We start from the raw sequence: 23,885 nt of genomic DNA, 5'->3' as shown, positions 1-23,885 counted from the left end.
GACCTATGACATAACCACTGTCAAAGGGTTTCATTTTGGTCCTCATTTTGAGCCCAAGGGTAAATTTTTCTTTGCCCGTCGGCCTAGAAGTCTCTAAAGACACTAAATGAAAGTCAAGTAACATTTTCAGTTGTTGTTTTTGAAAGTATTTGAAGCCTTAGTGAATGACAAAAATTAGCATTTTGCATTTCTCTCTGGATTCCTGCCCCTATTCTCTCGGGCTCCTGCCCCATATCCTCCCGGGCTCCAGCCCCCTACCTCTCCCCACCATCAACAGATGGCTGAATGTTCAGGAGAGGAGTTGCCACATGGAGAGCATTGATCAGTGTTCTCTCAGTTGGTGTTTTTACAGCATTGGTGTTGTGGAAATCATCCATGGACAGTATCGAAAAGGATTTTTGCTGAGCCAAAATAGAAAAAAATGTACAATAGAAGAAGTTTTCTATTGGGAAATCCAGATAATAGTAATATGTAAACAAATATTAATCTTAGAAAGTTATACAGAGTCTCAGGCTCTAAGGAAATGGGGTCAGAAATTATCTGGGTGGCCTTACAATCAGAAGATTGCTGTGTGAATACAGGGGGGATAACCTATTTATAACTAAAAATGAAATTCATTCATTGAGTTTTAATTGGAAGTTGTTATTACCCAGATTTTATGGTATTTTTATTGTCTTGCAATAACATATGCATGTATTTTTAATTACCCTTTTAACAGCTTTGTATTCCATGTCTTCTGCCATCTTACTACGATTATCAGTTGAGTAAGGCGGGACGAAAGTTTGGTCACCAAGTTTTAACGTAAAAATCGTGTTGTTGTCACGGGCAACTTACCTCGTTTCCGTTGGTAACAATATCAACAGCCGTTGGTCGCCTGTCGCGTCGCCTACAATTTCGCGCGCTTTGCTGCTAATTGACGTCAAAGGCGGACAAGTTGCCAACGGATACGGAGCCAGTTGCTCGTGACAACAACACGATTTTTACGTTAAAACTTGTTGACTAAACTTTCGCCCCGCCTTACTCAACTGATAATCGTAGTAAGATAATCAGATGTCATGTACTTCTTGTGGTTTTTTCTTATAGCTAAATAGCTTTTTTTCTAAACTCTAATAGCTATGCAACTAGTTTAAAATAAGTTTCACACTTTAGAGGCGCTAAAAGCAAAATACAGAACTGCAACAATTCGAAATTATGACAAGAAACAAAGAAACAATAATAAACATGAAAATTTAAAATTTTATTTTCGCCAGCCTTAAGCTTACTGAAGTACAGTATAATTAAAATTGGATATTTTATGATAAAACATACCTCGGTGAATTCTTCCCCGAGTTGAGGTCAGATTTTGAACCCTTTTAGGGATTCAGTCCTACACTTGTTACACCAACGTGTTCAAGATTTATACGAAGCACTGCTTCGATTTCGGCCCACTTGGTCCATAATTCGGTGATACCGAGTGGAGACAGGATGACCGTGTTTACTTACGCGAGTGCCCCAATCGAACAAGTGGACGAACACGAGGTTGTCTTCCCGACGAATTTGATCGAAATGCCGTTGAAATAACGATTCACACGGTTCAAGCCCATCAATTCAACAAACTTGAGAAGTTGATGTCCTCAGAACACCGCTACAGCAACACAAAAGCTGCTTAGTTTTAGCCTTAGCGCACACCGTAACGTAAATTGCCACTGGCTCGCCGCTTGCGAGAATGAACTTTCACGAAACAACAACAATTTCACACCGTGTGCAAGTTCAGTTTGGCTTTGGCACAATATATAATATTAACTGAGAACTATCCAACAAATGAGCGGAGTTTAAAAGCTAAGTTTACAGTGTGCGCTCTAAGTTTTGTATCTTTTTCACTGTCGACAAGACTCGCTGCGATAAGAATGTAAAAGTAGCAGGCATTTTGTTGTTTTGTTAAGGTGTACCGCTGACCAGCAAAATACTGTATCGCGCCCCAAAAAACGTATTTCCGCGGTGTCGTGTCCATACGGATGGGCACCAGCATGGCGTCTCCATACAAATCTCTATAAATTTGGGTAAAAAATTTCTCCGCACATCTCGCATAAGAAAAATTGCTGTGACCAGAATTTTGGCGGGAGTCTTTGCATATTTACCTTTTTTCATTTCCCAGATTCTGGAGTTTATCTATTGACCGGTTTTGATTTTTATTTTGATCTATTTTGAATTGCGTGACACTGAAAGCCAGCAATTGCTACAACCTGGCACCACACAGCTACTTCCAAGCGTGCAGTACATCGGTTACCGTAAACTTCCGAAAGGAACTACCCTCTACTTTCGGAATTATCAGCCTTTGGGGCTAGCTACTTTCGCAGGGTCGTTACTTTCGGAAAGCAAAAAACGTTATCTGACGTTGATGCGAGTGAGCTCTTTATCCGAACTAAAGCATGGAAATTCGTGACAAAACAGTTGTTCAAAAACGAGATAAAATTCGTCAATCCAGTTTCATATTATTACTGCATGGGCGGACTTCTCATATCTACATCCTGTTATCAGGTGTGGGGACAGGTTGTTTAAGTTTATTTCGGAGTTCTTTAGCTCCTTTCCTTACAGTGATATAATAGAAGCAAGGAATCTATATTCCTACTCCTTACACCCACACATCCTCAGGAACACTTGCGATTAGGCCGGTTATGCGCATGCAGCATGACATCTTGATAGTATTTTGCAGCAATGGCTGGTGTAGAACTCCGACTAAGGTATCAGGCATATGGCCTGCTTTAGTTGCATCCTGTTTGCCGTCATTTGTACTTTTTATGTGAATAATCACTGGAAGATTCGGGAGGGTCGCTACCTTCCGAAGGGTCGTTACTTTCAGAGGGGGGAAGGGTGGGGTCTCAACTTCAGGCAGGCCACTACTTTCGGGATTTACTAGCAGCCACGATTTTTTGACGTTACTCTCGGGGAAGTCTTTACTTCATTTAAATTCGGTAGATTGATCGATTGAATATCAACACTTAAGTCTGGTTCTCACTAGCGACGCAAGCACAAGGTCAAACACAATAATTCTTTTTTCATCGGAAAAACAGCCTTGACACAGGCATAAGCACAGGCGCAAGCACAAGCACAAGCACAAGGACCAAAATTTTTCCTTTTTCTTGTGCTTGCACTTTTCAGTAATCTGCAACAAGTGAAACCGAAATACCCCTCAGGCATAACACAAGCACAAGGATATTTACCACACAAGGTTATGTTTGGCCAATGAAACACTGGAACCAGATAACCTCTCGCATAAACAGTTTTCCAAAATTGGGAAGGCTCGCATAATTTTGCTTGTGGTTCTGTTTGCTTCAAATTTCGTTCTTCACTTGGGTCAAAATTTTGTTGATAAGAAAGTTTTTTACTGTGAAAGACGAAAATTGAACCAAAATGAGACAATTATACCCGAGTTTGAAATCAAAGTTAAACTGTTAATCATTTGTTATCATTATCAGTGACTGACAGTTGCAGTCACAGTCACAGTCACACAATCGAAGACTGGGACTGAAACCGAGACTGGGACAGAGCTTGCAATAGAAATCCAAGACGGATGCCTTTGGTTGAAACAACTTCTTTTCTTCTGTTATGTAACAGATAGAGCTACAGTACAATCCAAAAATAATGCACACGCGAGAAGTAGCGCAAGAAGTGAAAATGTGGTGTTTCGCAGTTACTCGCAAGAACTTTTGGAAACGCAAGAATTTAAAAATCTAAGCTCATGAAGCCGCAAGAAGTTACAAGTCTAACGGTTAGCCGCAAGAAACGCAAGAAGTTGTCGAGTCCAGCCGCATGAAGTTTTCTTTCTCTCATCTGACAGTGCTTAGTCTACATAGACGGCAGTAGTTTACATAAATGTCGCGATGATTTTAACGTTTCGTTTCGATAACGATCAAGACAAGCGTTTGCAACCAAGAATTAACCATGGCTATAAAAATCTTCTGCTATATACGCCAGCTCAACGCTAAGTTAATTTAGAGAGCTCGAGGGAACAAAATTCTGGGAAAATGCTGGCGCCTTTCTCGGAAATTGGACATATCATCAATTCTGATATGTCTGGTAAATCGAATAGGAATTTAAGTCATTTGTGTCATTTTAAGTCTGACCTGCGGTCAGTAAGCAAAATAATGCTTTAATTAAGTTGTAATTAGAAATGGAACCTCCGTTATCATCCGCAGCATGTACCTCATTTATTATGCGTCTAGTAATGTTTATATTTATGTCGCGCTGTCTGAACTAGAAGATATGAGTTCCTTTTTCAGATCTGTCTAGGGTAACAAAGGAAATAACTGTCAAACGCATGAAAGTTCATCTGATGCATGATCTGTTTTTGTACCCGTTAGGCTCGCTAATTAAAAATTCAGTTACACTCAATTCATACGGATGGTTGATCTAAATATCACGTTCCAAAATCACGATTGAAATTATCGCAAGAATGCTGAAGTACTTTGCTGTACGTGGCTTAAATCATGACGTTGGACACTAGATCTACGCAACATAACACAGCCAAGAGGAACTGGGCACTGGTTTGAGGTCACTACTTCCGTGGAGACGTCAACCATCATTAAATGTACACTAAACGAAGTAATCGGTTGATGCCGAAGAGACCGTTGGAAACAGGTTTCATCAAGAAATGGAGCTTTAAGTGTACAAGACTTTTCAAAGGTATGGTTCTTCAATTTAGTTGGCTAATTCTCGCGCATACTTTACTGATGCACAAACAATACTGAGTTCAACTGAACTCGCCTGGAGTAAACTGATGAATAAAATAAAGTCCGTCTGAATGAGTAACAACTAGTTTGTGTCGTTTAACTTAACCAAATCTGGGTGGAATATGGAGAAATTGATTGAAACAATACTGTGCTGACTGACTGCTTAAACCAAATTGTTGCTTTCATTGAGGAGTGAACATTCTTAAGCTAGCTGAGGCCCAGTTCAGACGTCGTGCTTCTGCCGTGCCGAACTAAATTCAGGAATTAAGTTCGACAAAAGCACGGCAGAAGCACGGCGTCTGAATCAAACTTTTGAATTAAGTTCGGCAAGCAATTAAGTTCGACAAGCTCTGCCGTGCTACACGACTCTGGCACGGCAGCGATTCAAACGTCGTGCTTCTGTCGCGCCAAACTAAATACACAAATTATGTCAATGTGTTTTGGCGAGGTTTCGTTCCCTCGGGGAGTTAGGAGGAGAATTGTTACGAGGCTTCAGTAAACCCTGGATTTGATTCGACTCTGGCACGACGTCTGAATCAGAGTTGATTTCCTGTCGTGCTACAGTTGAACCAAATTGCAATTTAGTTCGGCACGGCAGAAGCACAACGTCTGAACTGGGCCTGAGATAATTAACGCGATTGAGTTTCAAACAAGTAAACACTACAGCAATGCAAAGAAACAATCTCACTGAATATTGCATTTCACCATCGGCTCAGTCAAATAAAGCAAGACTTTTGCCAGAATATGTTTCAATGTAACTTTAGATGGCACGTTTTAGATATTTTACGCGATAACGATAACTTCTACACGAACTTTTGGTTTTCCTCCGTGTTTAAGCGGCTGTAGTTGTAGTCATGAGAGTTTTATGTTTATGTTTCTAAGATAATTTGTTAAAAGTCTAGACTGAGCAATGGCAATGTAATGCTTGTCAAAATGTATCACTTATATGTGCTTTTTTTCTCAGTCGGTGCATTAGAAAATATCTAATACAAAAAAAGATATCAAAATAATAAAATGCTGTGATACTTTGCACCTAGTCGAGTTATATGTTTTGCGTTCTTAAAGATTAACGAGTGAGGTTTGGGCTGTGCTCTAAACATGTTTCTCAGAATTGAGTGGTAATTTCTATTGTTTACTTTAAAGGTGTTGTGATCAAACCTACCAAACGTCTGCACAATGCTGTCTTTGTGTTTAATGTTATTAGGTCAAGGAGAATGTGATATGGTGTATGACATTTGCAGACTGCACGCGAATTTTGGCCAAGTTAGCTTGATTATCATTCTGGTTAGCCTGTTTATGGTTAACGGTTAACAACAGGACATGGGCTCACCTCGATCACGGCTCGCGCCATCTTGCGGCCTTACGTAACAGATTACTCAGAGGACCCTGGGATGGTGTTCAGTCCCCCAAATGATGACAAGCCACGTTATTTGCTGTGTTTATGTACGATTGTCTTATCCAAATAGTGAGTGACATGAATCTAGTTGACTATCTACTGACTCAGCGAAAAGTTAGTGAACGACATTAAACATTCGTGCCACGCGTGCGAGTTGCCTCTTTCCTGAATTTTGAGGTTCCCACAAGGTTGCAGGATCGTGTTTACAGAACTGTATGAGTGTCACAAGACTGCGTTTATTTCATAAAGAAATCAACGACAATAGTAACAATAACCTTATGGAGCCGAAATGAACAAATTAAGAAATCACCCATATTCAAATACTTTATATCCCATAATCTAATTTTTTTCGGGACAAAAAAAAAAAAAAAAAAAAAAAAAAGGAAAAAAACTGGCTTGACCCGTGGTTGGTTCGGAGAGATAAGCTTCTGATATTAGTTGTTAGTCTGCAGTCTGCAAATGTCATACACCGAATATGACAACTAAAAGTTTTGTTACCTCTTAAGGTGGCTGGCAACATCCGTTTCCAGCACTTTCCAGCAGGTCTGCTTGAGAGATAAATACTACCACTCTTTATCAAGTGGGGTGACAATATTGGTACGACACAAATGCCTAATCTTTGGTGAACAAGTTGTGGCCTGTTAAAAGAATTTTAGCTTTAATTGCCATAATAACTAACAAACGAACTGGACTCGGTGACCCCCATTCATTTTTATCAAATTGTGATAAGCATGTCAAGATCCCATTTTTGCAAAGTTTCAAGGATTCTGTGGTAAGGGTTTAAAACCATCTTGAATGTCTGAAAAGTTAAAGTGACTCTGAATCCCCTCCACAGAATTTTCACAAAATGTTGAATATAATCATGTTTATTAAAATTCTAGGGGTCACCGGAATTGTTTGTTATAGTTGTAAGCACTTAAGGCTCAAGTTAAGGGTGTTTTAACAGGTGGTACTGTTGCTTTGGTAACCTGTTATATATAGAGGATTGTTGCAAGTTGTTTACCAATGATACTATAACTGCAGTATCATCTGATAAGGAGTTGTAGCATTAATCCTCCAAAGTAAAAGTGATGAGATGCAAAGAACTGGAGATTGTGTTTGAAAACTTGTACTAAATTTGTTATCCTATCCTGTTTTAGATATTTGTGAGCTGCAAAAGTTCTTAAATCAGAATAAGAAGACTCGAGGCTGGTGATTGACGCAATAATTTCCTGGGATTTAAACTAAACAATGGCTGTGAGTTACGACTTCCTGCTAGATCGCCCACCGAGCTGCTGCCTTCAGAGAAACCCTACCTTCAATTTCTTCATATCTTCACTCATCCATTCATCCATCCATCCATCCATCTATCCGTCCGTCCACCTATTCAGTTATACATCCATCCGTCCGTCGACCCATGCATCTATTGATCCATCGATAAATCATCCATTTATCCATTCATCGATCAGTCGCCGTCTTTTCTCGCCTCCCCTTTCCTTTGCAATTCTTGCCTTGCCGCTTCACCAATATTCAAACTTTGCAGATCTTGAAATCCTAACTTCTAAACTGATCCTGTCATCTGTTGTCCTGTTAGCAATCCTGGAGACACCAATATCAGGTAGAAGATGAAGAGGTGGCGTTAGCCAAGGCTCTGGAGCTTTCACGTCTAGAAGAGGAAAAGAGACAGCCAGCACGTCCAATCCAACACGATCCTTTTCTCACAAGGCAGCCTGGTCATGGGGATTTGGTAGCAGTTAAAATTACTGAGACTGTGATTAAAAAAAATCAGCTAGTACCCAATATCCCTTACTCTTTAAGCATTATTTAAAGAGTAAGGGATATTGGGTACTAGCTGATTTATTTTTAAGAGTCTTAAATGTCGGTGATAAGCTGAGGGTGGAAGACCACTGAAGTCTACTAATATCTCCACATTGAACTGATCTGTAGACATTGCAACCACTAGTTTAATTTTGTGATGTTTCCGAGTGGCTAGTGTGACGCAGCGTTTCGTCGCGACCGAGGGACTCATTGGAGACCTTTCCTGGGGCCAGTTTCTCGAAGGTCCCGAAAAGTTTTCGAACCCGGAAAGCCATAGCAAAATCTCGAACCTGATGATTACAGCGCTGTTTTATTCACGTATTCTTAATATGAAAAGAGGTTCCCTTCATACAAAAAGTTTCAGGCGTATACACTTCTCCGTGTTTAGATACAGAAGAACTAAAAATGGCTTTACGGGCCCGAAAAGTTTCCGGGGCTTTCGAGAAACGGCCCCCTGCTTTGGCAAACTCGTTAAGCAACGCGCTCAAGGTCCCGTTCACAACCAATATGTGATGAGAGCAATCTGGCCTTATATCTCATAAGGATTCCCGACCGTACAAAAGAAATAAAAAAAATGACAATAAAAATCGACAGTTACTTGTCATAAAGAAAAAACTTCTGAATGGCTAGTTGGACCCAGCGTTTCGATTATTTGATGCACTTTCTCGCGATGAACTGAGAACGTAATACAATTGGCTCTTCTCTTACTTTTTACCCTGTACGCTATTTTTTAGAAGCTATGAAGCCTAAAACTAAAGGTAGAAAAAACACGTAAGTAAGATGTAGAAAGAAGGACAAGACCAATGACCAATCAGGACCTAAAGAAAAATTAGGTTAGGTCAAAGTTTTGATGATGCAACCTTTGTGACACAGTTACGACATATGTAGGTCTTTTAACGCCTAATCCTTGCTAAATGTAGAGATGCATTAGTTTTGTTAATCATAATGTTTTTGCTATTTTCTCAGGCTAAGCAGGATTACCGAATGCAGAAAGTTCAAACTTTCCAAGAAGATAAGTCTTTACCCAAGCAGACACGCAAACCTCAACGAGTTGAACACGATGTGATGGGCCAAACTACACGCTCTAGTAGGTTAAAATAGATTTAGGCATAAGAGAACTACCCTATAATTTTGAAAACCATTTAATCAGGTTTGTTTTATCACAGCAAACTACAGATTCTCTCCTCTTTTTCAGTCTTGTCGCCCGTCGTTTAGAGTAAGGGCTTTATTGCTGTTGTTGTTGTTGTTGTTGTTGTTGTTTTTTGACATTCATCAAGCTTTAGGGTCAGTTGTATTTCTGGCCTGGTTTGGTGTTAGCCAGCCAAACCCAGCTCTTGATCTCTTACATGAGAGCATTCTTTTTTAGGGTAATTGTTAATTTCGTATGAGTCAGACGTCTTTAACTATATTTATAAATCATGACAGGGAGCGTGCCTTCACAACGAACACAAAAAATAGCAACCCCGCTGTGTCTTCCAAATAACTGCAAGTGGGATTCAAGATCAGGCCAATACGTTAAAACAGGAGCGAGGCGCGAATCGCTGTATGTGGTAGAGGAGGCACTTCAAAACCTCAGGATGGTTAAAGGTAAATACCATTCGTTGAATAAACTACAAGCATTTGCAATCTATTTAGAGAAAATCAACCCATTACAGGCTAACTTGAAAGTTTCTGCCAATTTAATTATTGTCAGAGTATTCGCGATACGGTATCGTTTGCATGGTTTTCTTGAGTACAGGAACAGTCATTGTTAGAAATGGGCAAAAATTGGAGAATCGGATTATTTTAGATTTCGTTGCATAAGACGACGTGAAGAATTGTCTCCTCTATTAGATAAGATGCTAGTCTATCTAAGGGTTAGGGTAAACACTAATAATAAGTATATATAGATTTTTGATTCTTGATTTGCTTAGGAATAAACTGTTTACTATTGGCTGAAGACCTAGTGGGCGGGTAAGTTTCGATATATCTAAATTCCAACATGTCATAATAAACCATCATAAGGCTGAGAAATGGACAAACAATTTCTTTTGTTTTAGTCCCTTGGCGCCATGTTAGAATTTGAAACTGGCCTATTGGAGCTTGATTCCGTCGAGGAAGAAATGGGTCATTCCGCATACATTGTTCGTATAGTGGCAAAATAAACGTTAAGATAAAAGTAACAAGGTTGCCATCCCTAAACATTTGTCCAGAGCCTAACCAGTCTACTTATGATGCGTTGAAAAATAACGGCAGCGTTTTGCTTTTGATTTTCTAGGTCCCGTATGCGTTGTTTCTATTGCCGGACCTTACAGAAAGGGGAAGTCTTATGCGCTAAGCGAAGCCTTTAACCAGCCTGAGGTTTTCCCGCTTGGACATGAAATGGTGGCCGAGACCATGGGAATCTGGATATGGATTGTACCGGAAAAATATAGGGTGAGCAATAGGCCACTACGGAGTTGCCTTTTGCCTCTGAGTCAAAACGAATCTTAGTGCGAAATCATTCATATGAAAATGTGTTCCACCCACATGTTCATTTTCATGCACATCAAACTCATTTTCATACCGGGGAAACCTGTATTAAGCGGACCACATATTAAGTGGACACCCTCTATTAAGTGGACACCAGCTTGAGTCCCTAAATTTTCTTCCCACATTTACTGTAAAATAAACCTGCATTCAGCGGACACCACTGTTAAGCAGACGCGGACACCAATATTTAGCCACTTTGTTGCACAAAACCTGCAATAAGCGGACACTTCAAGGGCATTTTGCCTCTAAAGGTTCAGCTGAGACTCCTTTAACATTGTTCAGCGATGTCATTTTAAAGCTAAGTGACTATTCCACATTGGCGCATTGACTGACTGGACATTGTGCTATGAGCAGTCTTTGATCTCAAACTGTGTTAAACTGTGTTACAAAAGGGTTAATAATTAACTATTATCGCACAACATATTAGAACCTGTTTAGAGCGGACACCCTGTATTAAGCGGGTCCCTAGGATGTCCCTTAATACAGGTTTCACTGCATGAAAGGTTTTGCACGAAAACTTGTTTTGCAACAGAGGCACAAAGTGCCTATTCAAACGTTTACTCGTGGTTATCGCATGAACCCTGTAACCATGGGAATCTGGACATGGATTGTGCCAGAAACGTTTACGGTTCAAAACTGATTTTTTTCCTGATTTAAAATGAAGAATCTATGTGAGGAAATCTCATTAACGCGATTTTGTTTGGACAGGATTCGAAAGGTCGGGAATTTACAGTGGTGCTGCTGGACTCTGAAGGAATTGATGCTGCGAATGGTGAAGGTCTTGATGACAACCAGATCTTCACTTTAACAGTTTTGCTGGCGTCAGTTTTGATTTATAATTCACAAGGTGTTCCAACCAGACGGGATCTAGAGGGATTGGAGTATCCTTAATGATGACACACCCATGAAGTCAGAAAAACTTTATCTAAACCTATAATGGAGGACACATAAGGTCCTTGAAACTGAAAAAAAAAACATGTTCCGTTTCTCTGCATTTCCATCTTTTTTCAACCGTAGCTCTACTCTTCTCTGAGATCGTTGTTGACGCAAGAAAAATAACAACCACCTGCGACTGAACAAGGCGATCGCAAGAGGTTTTGGGGAGGGGTGCGTAAAGAGAAAATGGAAAGTTTGAGGACTTTTTTTTAAACTATTGAATAATTTCGTGCTTCTCCAGAAACGGACAGATCCTATTGGCTGACAGGGTGATTAACACGTAATCATCATGTGTACTTAATAATCCATCTTGCCGCGAATGTGGTCATTTCATAATTTATCAAGAAGAGCACAGTTAATAGAGTGAAATGGTTAGGAAACCTGGCAAGATTCTTTGTTGTATGTTTCTGTTGGCTATTTTGGGGATTGACCCAGCAGAAAACCTGGCAAAATACAAAAGGTGGTTATGTGTGCTCATACAACTAACCACCATTACGATTATGTAATTCATGCATAGTCAGCATAAAACAAACGATGTGCAGGGTCAAGGGCCTTCTAAGATAAATCTTAGCCTGTTTGTTTGCTTCTTTGATGTTTACCGGCCTTCCTAACCATTTCCTTCTATTAACTATGAGAAGAGTGAGTCCTAATAGTGCAAATTTTGATAGTAACTCTATTCCTTTAACCAAATGCAGCTTTATTGTGAAACTGACCCATCGCATTGAGATGCGATCAAAAACGACACAGGGGACCAGGAAAGGGCATCGCGACTCAGAATATTTCCACAAAACCTTTCCTTACTTCATATGGTTGCTAAGGGACGTTACGCAAAGTATTCCAAAAGACTGCAGCAGCATTAAGGACTACTTCTTGAAAAAGGTAAAGTTCCTCATTTGCAAGTAGGATAAGCATAAATCGTAAGCAACCATCATAATAATGACTTAATAGCGTCCACCGTCTTAGCCATTAACCAAGTTTTACGCAATATTGTCTTTCTTCTTGAGTCAACACTCAGTTTTTAAGCCATCTGATCTGTACAAGTCAGCTTGTCGTCTTGGCTATTTGTCTAGAGCTCATATCGATGACGTTCCGATTCTGTAATTCAGGCCAGTTTTCGTCCTTTTTTATTCCACCCTTAATATATATCAAGTGCTTCTTTGTGAAAATCAATTTTATAATAATTATGTTGGAATATGCAATCGCATGTCTAGTAGATGACAATTGCCCCTTGCAACGTCAAACTAGGAGTAAAATCTTGCATACTGTGGTTGCGTTCGCAATACGAGCGGCAGTCAAATATTGTCCTACTCAAACGGCACAGTGCTAAAGTTTTTATGGCCTCTTCGGATACTTAACTCATTTTTGACATTCTTTCAGAGATACGGTTGTACACAAGGGATACATGTACTAATTAGACTGGGGTTTGACTAGTTCCCTTAGAGATTTCCGTCCATCCATCCATCCATCCATTTACCTATCCATCCCTGATCCATAGACTTTATTAACGCGTCGGAGATTTGCTACCATTTCCCCTAGTGTTTATAGATGCGTGCCATAACAGTGGTGAACTGGCCGGGGCTCAGAACTCCCGTTCTGAGGTTGTTATAGCAAAAAAAAATGTGTTTGACAAAAACATTTTGCTTCACACGTGTCCTCTCTTAGCACTTTCATTCAAGAAGAAGAATCTAGGGCTCGGCAATCCTACTCCCCACAAAGAGAAGAAAGTGATCTTTTAGCTATTTACATGCATGTTGTAAATAACTTTTAAGTAAGATCTTGAAACATCCTAGATAATTTTTGATTTCTACTATACGTGGTTTGTTTTCTTTCTGGAATTTTTGAGCAGGGAAAAATTAAACAGATAATAATAATAAACCAGCGAAAAAATTAACCACATTATAGTTGAAAATTAACTGAGATCGAAAATATAATAAGCTACTTCATATAGAAAGTGTTTCTCACTAAGTTGTTGTTTTTTGTTTTTCGTTTTTTGTTTTTTTGTTTTTTGCTTGTAAAAGTTCAAATTGATAGATATTACCTATGCTATTGCTTATTCCTCATTTAGGTCTTCAAAGTGCAAGATTCATCGGCTGTCGCTCAAGAGGGCCAGAAAGTAGCAGAAAGTATCTTAAGCTTTTTCCCTGGTTTCGAGGCCTTCACTTTACCTGCACCAACAGTTGACCCGGAACTGATGAAAAGTATCAACCACAATAAAAGGGAAATCAATCCTGATTTTTTCAGTGGCTTAGAAAATTTCAAACATTTGCTTAGGAACGTTCTGGTGCCTAAAAACAGCTTCAATGATGGAGAAATTGTTACTGGAGAAGGTGCGTACGGTAGATTTCATGAGCTGTATTTGTTCAGGTCCATAATGTCGACCTACGGTTATAATGGGAGGCACGGTAGCTTCATGGGTAGTGCGCTGGACTTTCGAGTCGAGCGGTCCGGGTTTGAGCCCTGGCCAGGAACATCTTGTTGCGTTCTTTACTCCCAAAGAGCCTTTTTCCACCCAGTTGTATGAATGGGTACCGGCGAACCTACTGCTGCTGCTGCTGTGGTTAACGCTGCAATGGCAGGGCATCTCATCAAAGTGTCACTGAAACGAAATTTTCGTACTCTCTTTTATTATCCCAATCAATAGTTTCAAATGTGCTTAAAGTGATGGTGAACTTTATTTCTGTCAAATCCTAACGGAAAGTGCTTTTTTTAGCTGTTGAAATCGACTTTTTTGGAGCAAAACTGTGTCCGGGCTCTGGAACCGAGTTTAAGGACCTTGTGACGTCACTGGTTGTATTCACACAAGAAGCGCTATAGATTCTCTTTTGTTTTCACGTGATTTATTCAAGTTTATTCTTCATATCGTCGATACCTACTAGTTTTCTACCTTGTAATTTCTGTCCAGCCTTGACAGGAAATACACATCACACTCGTTGGAGGGCGCCACAGAGTGTAGATTCACCAAAATAAATGCTACAGATTAGAACAGCTTAGTATACTTTTCGAACATCTTGAGTGCTCGATTGGAGATTTCGAAGACGGGTGTGGCAACTTTTATATCACGTCCTGAAGCCTAAACACGATATTTCGTCGTCTGAAATTTGGATTCTCACGTTTATCTAAGGTCTATTAACAAGGTTCGAATATATCCTCGGCAACTTTACTGTATTAAAAGCCGTAAGCGCATCAGCCATCCGCACAATCACGAAGTTATTAACGGTCCACAAGCTTTGAGTCGAGTACTTCTTTGCACACAGAGGGCATCTTTTTATGATACTTATACGTGAGAGTTCTTGTGGTAGACAAAATGTTTCTTTGAAACTTGTGATCCGCAGCAGGGTTTGCTTTATCGCCGCATTCGTATCAGTGTAAACAAAGCGGGAATTTCGCATCTCTTTTACACGTATCTCCCAATTGCAATATTTCATGGCCGATGGATTACTTTGAGTTCTTTAGCACATACTTATGTCTATGATCTTCATTTAATAGTACCAAAGTTCAAAGCAATTCGTTTAAACGTCACTAGTTTACACTCCTTTCGAAGGTTTATTAAACAGAATTTGAACTAATTTGCATATATGACCTTTCGCCGCCGACATTGTCACGCTTTCTCTCGTTTCCTGAAAACATACCTGTAGGGTCATGGCAGCTTAGTTTACCTTTATAGTTTTAAATTCGCTCCCTCCATATAAAAGAAGAGGGTTTCTTAAATTGTTGCTGTTGTGATAACTTGTAGGATGTAGCAGATACAACTGGACTAAAGGTCACTGTGGCACAATCTCGTCCACTGTGAAACGCACAAAGCGTCCGGTTTCCTCGAAGCGAAGCGACTTGAAAACTCGAAGCGTTGTTGCTGCGATTCGTGCAGCAGCAGTCCGGATAATATTTTCAAAAGCTGCTTTCTCTTGTTTTCATGGCTTTTTTACTTTATGAGTGTAGATATATTGTTTAATTGAGTGCTGGCCATTTCACCAAGAGTCCCGATCATTTTACGATCTAAGAACTCCCACTCGTTTGCTTGCTTACATAAAATATCCTGCAAATATCCAATTAAATAGACTGAAAAGCCCCAGGATCGACTCTCGACCTCTTCATGTCTAAGGCTACTGTTATTATCTGCTTTACAGCTCTGAGATGTCCTTAAGATCCTTTTTGGGGGGCTTCGAACAGTAATCTCTTCTCCCATAATCACTCTAAATTTTCAGCGCGGCATGAGAGTAATACAACCAGTGACGTCACTAGGCTGTTTTGGCCGCGCCAAAATGGCCGCCAATTTTGGGCTTAACCAGCCAACTTTGAACGGCTGAAAAAGCAGTTTTCGCTTACCGTGTGCGAAAAAAAAGTTTGCAGTGTTTCCAAGTAAGGTTGAAACTTTATTACTAAGCAAAAATCTCACATACAAAAATTTCGTTTCAGCGGCACTTTAAGAGGAGAAGTAGAGGTACTCCTAGTCGCCTCATGCTTCGGACACCGGGATAGGATCCGGCCTGACGGGTCACTTGGCTCGTTTTAAGAATTTTATCATTTACCCTTATTTTCATATATCCCTCGATCTTAAAATTCTCTATTGACCCCTGTAGAAGTTCAACGTACTAAATACTAATTTTGAAGCTTCTCATTAATCCTTGGTTAGGTCTTGCAGCATTGGTTGAATTGTACGTCCGCGCTATCAACACTCCTGGTGTGATTCCTAATGTTCAGAATGCCTGGTATTCATTTGTAGAGGCAAAATGTTCTGCTACTTTAAAAGATGCATTGGATGCTTACGAAGTTGCGATGACGGCACAACTGAAAGATGAACTACCATGTAATAACGATCAGTTACGTAGAAGTCATGAAATGGCACTACAGAACAGCGAGAATCATTTTATGGCTGACACTGCTGGGATTTCCATAAACACGATCGAGAAATATCTTAAAAAGCTGAAGGTGAGATATAAAAACAAAGAAAGCAAGATTCAAATAGTCACCCGAGTAGCATAACTCTAAAGAAATCTTAAAATAGTTATTTGAAAAGAACTTAATATCTTAAAGTTATTGTAGGATAGAAATAGTACAAAAATTATAGGTAAGCCATTATCAGAAGATAAATAAGGACAGAATTGGGAATTATAGATGGTCAGGTTGGAGTTTAACTGATAGCCGAATATTGGTCAAAGTTTACCTGCCAGATGGTTCATTCATTCATCCATTCATTCGTCTACTTCCCACTGTGCGGGTAGTGGATAACTTAATCGTTATGGCAATAAAATTAAGCTCTATAAACACTACCATTATTATCTTTACATGTAAAGGAATTAAAGGGAGAAAATGAAAAAGTAAAAGAAAACTAACTTTATTTTGTTTGTTTTGGTTTTGGCTATATTTACTAGTAATAACTGATACATGTAGCTTGGATCCGTGATCTACAAAATTTAACGATAGCAGAGTAATGGCATGAAATGTGAACCGCAAGTCGTGTTGCGGCTCACGACTTGCGGTTCATATTTCATTCCAAAATTGCCTTCTTAAATCCAAAAACGAAGTTTGCGTTTCTTTACTTAACAGATGAATCCAAGATCACTAAGATCATGGTGCATCAAACAAACCGAAGAATCCACTCTAGGCAAGGATTCTTTGGTTCAGTTGATGCACCATGATCCGAGTGATCTTGGATTCATCTATTTGGTAAAGAAACGCGAAATCTGCTTTTGGATTTAATAAAGAATCCAATATTGGATTTTCTGAAAGAAATGCACTTTATATCTTTACTTAGGAGTTATTGGGTGAGAGGTTTAACTTGTGGCAGATCAAGAATGCGAACTCAACGAGAGAGTTCTGCAATGACCTTCTCATTCAGCTTAAACAAACACATCTGGACCCAGTCCTTCAACAACTTCGGGGTAAAGGAGGGGCCCAACTTTCTTTTGACGACATCATTGGCGGATATAATCGGATTAAAGACGAGTACGACAAGTCTGCAATCGGTGCCAAAGACGTCATTGCTGCAGTGTTTTTTGAGTTCCATCCAGTAAGTCAAAGGGACGCTCAGGGCTATATATTCGATCTTATGAGTTTACCACCTGTTTTGAGACATTTCAATTTGCCGAGGCTAGGAAAGAGCTGTAAAGTTCAGCCGGATACGAATAGTAAGATATCACGTCCCAGGTACTTGTATTCCTTCGATAAGCTGTAAAACTTTGTTCAAAACACATCAGTACAAGAGAAAAACACTTAACTAAACATTTTCTTCTCGAATCTCATCGCCCCAATATTTTTAAAACGACCAACGACCAGCTAAGTAACCAAAGCCGGATAAGTAGTTTCTAAAGCATTAGTCACACAGCGTCTGCGGGCAAGTGGAGTATTTGATCGATTGTCAGTATTACCTTTTTTACCTTTTTGGGAACGCACAGTAAGGGAGCCTCCCTTGGTTTGTAAAATTCGATTGACAATACTTTTTGTGACTATTTTAGGCACTGTTGAAAGAGCAAGAGCAATACCTAGGGCTGCTGAGGCAACTGAAAGACTATGATGAGAAGCTCACACAAGAACTAGCAGCTAAGGCTTATCAAGAGCAAGAGAAGCAGAGACTTGAGGTACAGTTCGCATCTTTATTCTTGGCTGGTACTGTGGATAGATAGTTATATATGCCTTAATTAAGCAATAGAACAATTTTTCCATGTTTACATAACCTCATCTAAACACGAGGAGCGTTCGGAGAATTCGAGACAGTTATGCAAACCCTCGACTGCGTCTCGGGTTTGCATAACTTTCGAGAATTCTCCCAACCCCCGAGTGTTTAGATGAGGCTATGTAAACACGGAAAAAGTGTTCTGTTGCTTTTATAAAATAATTCGCAAAAATACGCGCGAAGCTAATACGTCACAACCGTGTTTACATACTCTTATCTAAACACAGGTATCGACCAATGAGAGCCCGCGTAGTAGTTCAGTTATTTTATAATGAATTATATTAGTTTGGAAGACTTCTGTTCAATCGTCCTTCCTTACGAGTCGACTCCTATGATTGTGAGCATGAATACAATAGAACATAGAAGTATAAAACAATCTGTAATAATATTTTAAAGTATTTAAAGATGATTTCCGGTCCGTACTGCGCAGTCTCAGAACCCCAATGTTGGTGAGTCTCACTCGATCACGATAAATATTATTCGAAATGGCCGCCATTTAAGAATTCTTTTGTTTACTTGCAAAATAGCCCTTGTTGCCTCGTTCTTAAACTCGAAATTCAAAAGAATATTTTTCCTTAAACGAGGCAAGGGCTCATTTTCAAGTAAACAAAAGAATACTAAAATGGCGGCCATTTTGGAATAAGGTGTATGGAATGCGAATCGATGTTATTCATTTCGAACGACATGCCTTACTTTTGAGACATTTCAAATTCTTTTTTTAACTGTTTTTTTTTATTATTTTTACAGCTACGAAGTTGTTTCATCAAGTGATATGAGAAAGAACGAAGCCTAAAGCTTCACATCCATAATGGCGGTTGATATGAAACTTTGAATTTATCTCATTTGAGTAGTTGCGAAATATTACATTCTGTGACGTCTTACACGAACCAAAACAAAAAAAGGAAGCGAACTCTCGAGATTGTACAGTACGGACTGTAAATCATCTTTAAGGGAAAATGGCCCTTGTTAGATAGCTAATTTGTTCTAACTTCAAGTTGCACCATCAGCAATCTTAGAAGTAGTGGGCTGAACGTAGAACAGTAGATTCTTTCACGGTTCGTATACACGTATTATTTCTCGCATTTGGAGACAGGAACCTAGTGTGCCATCTTTTTCCAGACAGTAAATAAAGCTGAATTTTATTGACTGCCAAGGCAGTAATTGTCTTTAATATTATCGTATTTATATTCATAGACTTGATAAGAAAACATTTTATATAAAGTACACTCTGATTCATTTTACCTCTATTTCCCTTAGACTTGAACAATATACTGTACAATACACTGTAGTTTTTAGCCCTTTTGGTATGTTTTTTATTCTTATTAGATTTAAGCTTGTCAAACACCTATATCACGAGCGTGTGGCTCAGGGGACTTGGTAACCACCCTATGTGTATTTGACGTTAAATAAATTGTCTTATTTTCTCGAATCTAAGTAACTAACCATAAATGTTCATCATTGTCATACACAACATACGATAATATAGATAAAGGTTAAATGTGATGAGTGAATCTTTTTTTTTCTTTCAACTTTCCAATAGGAGCAGCAAGAACAGCTGCGCCAAGAGAACCGTGCAGTGAAAAGAGAGGTACTTTTTTATGTGTCTCCAAGGCAATTGATGAAATTTCTCAAATATGGGGAAACAAAACCTCAAATGAGAAGACAAGTTTCGTCACAATGCTGCAATAATTTTCTAAGACTTTTAAAACTGTTCGTAGCGAACAAAGAGGAATATACAAGACGCTTTGAGTTTGGGAGGCGCGGTGGCCTAATGGCTAGTGCCCTCGTCTCCAGATTGAGCGGTCCTGGTTCGAGCCCTGGCCGGGGACATTGCGCTGTGTTCTTGAACAAGACACTACTCTCACGGTGCCTCTCTCCACCCAGGTGCATAAATGGGTACCGGCGAATTCAATGCCGGGGGTAACCCTGTGATGGACTAGCATCCCATCCAGGGGGGAGTAGAAATATTCCTAGTCGCTTCATGCTACTGAAATCGGGATAAGCTCCGGTCTGATGGGCAAGTTGGCTCGTATCCAGACTTTACCTTTAGAGTTTGGGGGAAAAAGTAATTAAGGACACTAACTTCCATGTCTGAATCGATAGATTAAACACTAGCATTATGCCGCAAGTCCAGCCCTCAGTAAATCCGAGTTTGATTTTTAACTTAGCTCGCGTTAACAATAAGCACCCATGGCAGTCAAGGACTACGCTAAGCTTGACAAATAGTCGAAGTAATGTGAGTCAGTTGGCGAACAGTAAACTGCAGGTTCGCGTGTATATTTTGTTTTTCTCTTAAAAATAGATGGAAATGTTAGGCGAAAAACAAAGTGAAGAGCGAAAGAAATTCCGTGAGCAGATGGACAGTGAACTGCGGGCTCAACGAGAGCAGATGAACAACATGATGGAAGCAAATATGGAACAAGCAAAGCAGGAAAAAGAGCGATTCATGCAAGAAAATGAAGAACTTAAAAACCAGTTCTTGGCCATGCAAAAAACAAACGAAGAGAACATGAAGATGATAAAAAAGCTGTCCGACTTAGTGTCTAAGCAAGAGGAAGAGAAACGGCGTCTAGATGAACAGATGGAGAAAGCGAAACAAGCTGAAAGTAAAAGGCAAGAATTACTACAGAGGATGGAGGCTCGGCACAGGGAAGAAAAGGAGAAGCTGCGTCGCGAAATGGAGACGAAGATAGAGGCTCAGCGCAATGCTTTAACAGAAGAATACCGAAAGGCCGCGGAGTCTAGAATGGACATGATGCATGGTATGCAGGAGCAGCTAACGCACGTTGAAAAGCAGTTAGAGGAAGTTAAGAAACCAGGGTTTATGAAAAGGGCTATTACAAAAGTAAAAGAGTTTGGTGGTGCTGTTGTTGACAAAGTCAAAGAAAACTGCTCTGTAATGTAACAAACCAAGACGAGTCCGGTGCCATTTGAGAACAATAAAAAATTGCTTGTTAAGTTTTTGATACTCAGAAGCCTGTAAAGGATGCAATTAATTGTAATGCAATCTTTGCATAACATTGTTAATAGTTTTCATTTAGCTCTTGTGAACCGAGCAGGAGGTCTGTATGAGAGAATCTTGACCGGGATCGTCAGTACAGACCGAACGCAGTGAGGTCTGTACACACGACCGAGGTCAAGATTCTGTCATACAGACCAACTAAGCTTTTGCTTGCAAACGGCGATGAGCTGAACTTAAATCTGCCAAATTTTGCCCGTCCTGTTTACTTTTTTTCTCAACAGGCCTTTTTGGCACTTCTACTAATATTCTTGGAATAAAAAAATAGTCAATATTTTTTTGTATTTTAGTTTGCAACGTTAATTTTTTCACCGCAAAATGTAATCGGTCTAGATGAGTCAGATGCCGGTCTAGATGGGAAAATCTAGACCTCGGTCAATATCGATTTCAGCGAATCAAATTCGTGAATTCTGTAGTTCCCGGTCCTTTTGAGACAGCCGTATAATACATGTAAAACAAGATATAACATATCTTAGTCTTATGTTAGTAGTTCCCGTTCTACCAGAAGGTAGATTTTGGACGTGATAGTTGTTGTGGTACTTAGTCAGTTACAGGTCTGTTCAGGTAGCTTCCTCGGCCTTTTTCGTCGACCAACAGCGCCTAGAATATATATTATCATAAGATAAACAAAGAAAAACCAGAGAAATGGGAGTGGTTTCACACAATCGTAGGAGTGCTCGATACAAATACATGTAGAGCGAAATACAAATTGAGTAACTATAGTTACTCGAGTTTCACGCTTAAAGCGATCGTCAAACTGTGCTCTAAACAAAAGATCTGAACTTTTAACAAAATGCCTGCACTAGAATAAGTTCTATGCAACCAATCAGGAACAGGATCGCTCCACACGCCCTTCATGAGTCACTTAAGATTTTGTTTCAACCGCCGCTATGAGCACAGTCTGATGATCGCTTTGAGCGTGAAACTCGAGTTACTGTAGTTTCTATCTCAATTTTTATCATAAGATATGCAGTTATTTCCATTAACTTTTAACCAATTTTTAAAGACGAAGATTCCTCTTTGCAAGGGATGGCCACACCTTATACTCATTTCATGAGTGTCGGAATAAAATTTGAATACATTATTTACTCTCTGAACGTGTTTCTTCACGAGAAATACACCGAAAATGGGTCATTTGGATTCCAAATTTGTCAGTTTGGGTATCCGACCGACCCAAAGCCAAGGACGACCCCAAGTAAACAACGCTGGGATTTTGCATTTACCTCCGAATTTTGCAATTGCCCAGATCTGTTTGCTGATCTGTCCAAAACCCTGGTCCAACTCAATATGCAGTGCCAGCAATCAATTCCTAAAGGAATATCAAAATAAGCCGTCTTGCCTTACGTTCTCAAAAATGTGCAAAACTTGGCCATTTCACGTTGATTGTTTTGTAGAGGATTTATAACAAACGGGCGCTGCACACCATATTGTTGCCGCCGTCGTGTTTGCTTACGCTCCCAGTCAAGCCTAAAAGCGGAGCACCTATAAAACAGTAATTATTTACTCGAAACACTAACCTCCTTAAGATATTCACCAATAAGCATTTCACCAAGCTGAATGAACCAAAAAAAACAAAACGAGGAAATCTCCATAAACGCAATACATGCCAATTTCCACTTGCGAGTGTCAAATCCTGTTTGCCTTCAAAGCAAAATTCCCGACGAAAGATGGGAGAGTGAAAGAACGGTTTAAGAAACTATGTTTAAGATGGTTTATCACTTTTTAGAAGCATAAAAACGTCTAGAATTTCAAAGACCACTAAGTTTGCATTCATACAGCGTGTTGAATCACCTTCACGCAATCAAGAATATAAATTTTTAGACGTTATTACATTTGATGCAACTAAAACTTCAGAAGGATTAGTAATTTTTAATTTGAAAAACGATGACGTCATATGAAAACCGGCCATTATTCACACTAAAGCTTGATTTAAACATTATTACCAACCACTTTGAAGTCATTCTATCGACCGTAGCTTTACGACCAGTCCTTAAAAAAATAGAAATCAACTTCGAAACAATATTGTAAGTTACCATTTTGTTTTCTGATGTCCTAAAAGCTGTATTAAATCCGCTACCTATATATTAAAACACAGTTGACTGTGCATTGATTATCATTTTCTTTGAAAGTAGTATCTAGGTATTCTTCGTTTTTTGATTTTCTCCTGTGGTGCCTGTTCAACATTATTTGCTGTTTTTTCCTTCTTTCAATTTTCTTTGTTATGAACGGAAACAAGGCCCTAAAAGCTTGCCAATTATCCGCGCGTACATACCAACGTGACAGTCAGGTGGCAACCAAAATCTTTCAGTTACATCGTGTTACATGGTCTGCAGAGATGTTCTTTGTCGTTAATTTTTTTTTCTCTTGAAATGACGGTATGTGGCTTCACTATTGCAATAAATATCTTAAACACATCCTTCGCAAAGGAGTCGTATTTAAGGTGGCCGAACACAGTTTTCGCGTGCGCTTTTGCTGATACAATTCAGCGCGCGCACAAGGATTGGAAAAAAAAACATGCCGTCAATAGAGCGATCATTTTATTTACTCGACACCCGCATTATCTGAGCTATTTTTCCCTACGATTGAACGCAGTGTATTGATGGCTTTAGTCTTTTATTACAAAGGTATGTGAGAAAAGGTAACGATGCAAAGAACCCAGCAATTCTCAGCTTTTTCTTTGTTACCAAAAGAACCCAGTTAACTGCAGCGCATGCGTAGTAAGTAAAAAAATTGCGATTAAATGAAAAATTGCTCTCTTGGAAATACGCCTATTTCTCGAGAACTACTCATTAGAATTTCACAAAATTTGGCACAAAAATACTTTAGGAAATAAGTAACTGAACTACT

At 39.4% G+C, this 23,885-nt stretch overlaps 2 protein-coding genes across 5 annotated transcripts in view; both read left to right on the top strand.

Moving 5' to 3' along the window:
• LOC145500763 (uncharacterized) overlaps positions 1 to 662 on the top strand; it is a 25,367-nt gene extending 24,705 nt beyond the window's left edge. Inside the window, exon 14 of the mRNA XM_081480293.1 lies at positions 1 to 662. This exon is cut by the window's left edge and continues 6,720 nt beyond it. The gene's annotated coding sequence lies outside the window, so the exon portion shown is untranslated.
• Positions 663 to 4,427: 3,765 nt separating this feature from the next.
• Positions 4,428 to 22,615, top strand: LOC145500768 (guanylate-binding protein 6-like). Of its 4 annotated transcripts, XM_081480306.1 has the most exons (15): positions 4,428 to 4,662; positions 5,914 to 6,174; positions 7,245 to 7,341; positions 7,679 to 7,855; positions 8,869 to 8,989; positions 9,328 to 9,489; positions 10,160 to 10,317; positions 11,122 to 11,294; positions 12,045 to 12,228; positions 13,415 to 13,676; positions 15,980 to 16,275; positions 17,102 to 17,356; positions 17,802 to 17,924; positions 19,560 to 19,607; positions 20,322 to 22,615. In XM_081480306.1, exons 3-15 carry the CDS (start codon positions 7,336 to 7,338, stop codon positions 20,922 to 20,924), a joined length of 2,568 nt encoding a protein of 855 aa, XP_081336432.1. In that variant the 5' UTR covers positions 4,428 to 4,662; positions 5,914 to 6,174; positions 7,245 to 7,335; the 3' UTR covers positions 20,925 to 22,615. The 4 variants fall into 4 exon arrangements, with proteins under 4 accessions (XP_081336432.1, XP_081336430.1, XP_081336433.1 ...); XM_081480304.1 differs by lacking the exon at positions 5,914 to 6,174; XM_081480307.1 differs by lacking the exon at positions 5,914 to 6,174 and having other exon boundaries at positions 7,679 to 7,831; positions 20,322 to 22,614.
• The last annotated feature ends 1,270 nt before the right edge of the window (positions 22,616 to 23,885 follow it).

This window comes from Orbicella franksi, chromosome 10 (genome assembly GCF_964199315.1).
Source record: "Orbicella franksi chromosome 10, jaOrbFran1.1, whole genome shotgun sequence".
In the NCBI taxonomy this organism is placed as follows: domain Eukaryota; kingdom Metazoa; phylum Cnidaria; class Anthozoa; order Scleractinia; family Merulinidae; genus Orbicella; species Orbicella franksi.
Note: the sequence above shows the minus strand (reverse complement) of the source record. Positions and strands in the feature narration are given on the sequence as shown.

Excerpts from the sequence above, each read along its gene's own strand:
- LOC145500768 (XM_081480304.1), top strand. Across the intron at positions 8,990-9,327 it reads GGGCCAAACTACACGCTCTA|GGAGCGTGCCTTCACAACGA; the intron begins GTAGGTTAAAAT and ends AAATCATGACAG. Across the intron at positions 10,318-11,121 it reads TTGTACCGGAAAAATATAGG|GATTCGAAAGGTCGGGAATT; the intron begins GTGAGCAATAGG and ends TTGTTTGGACAG.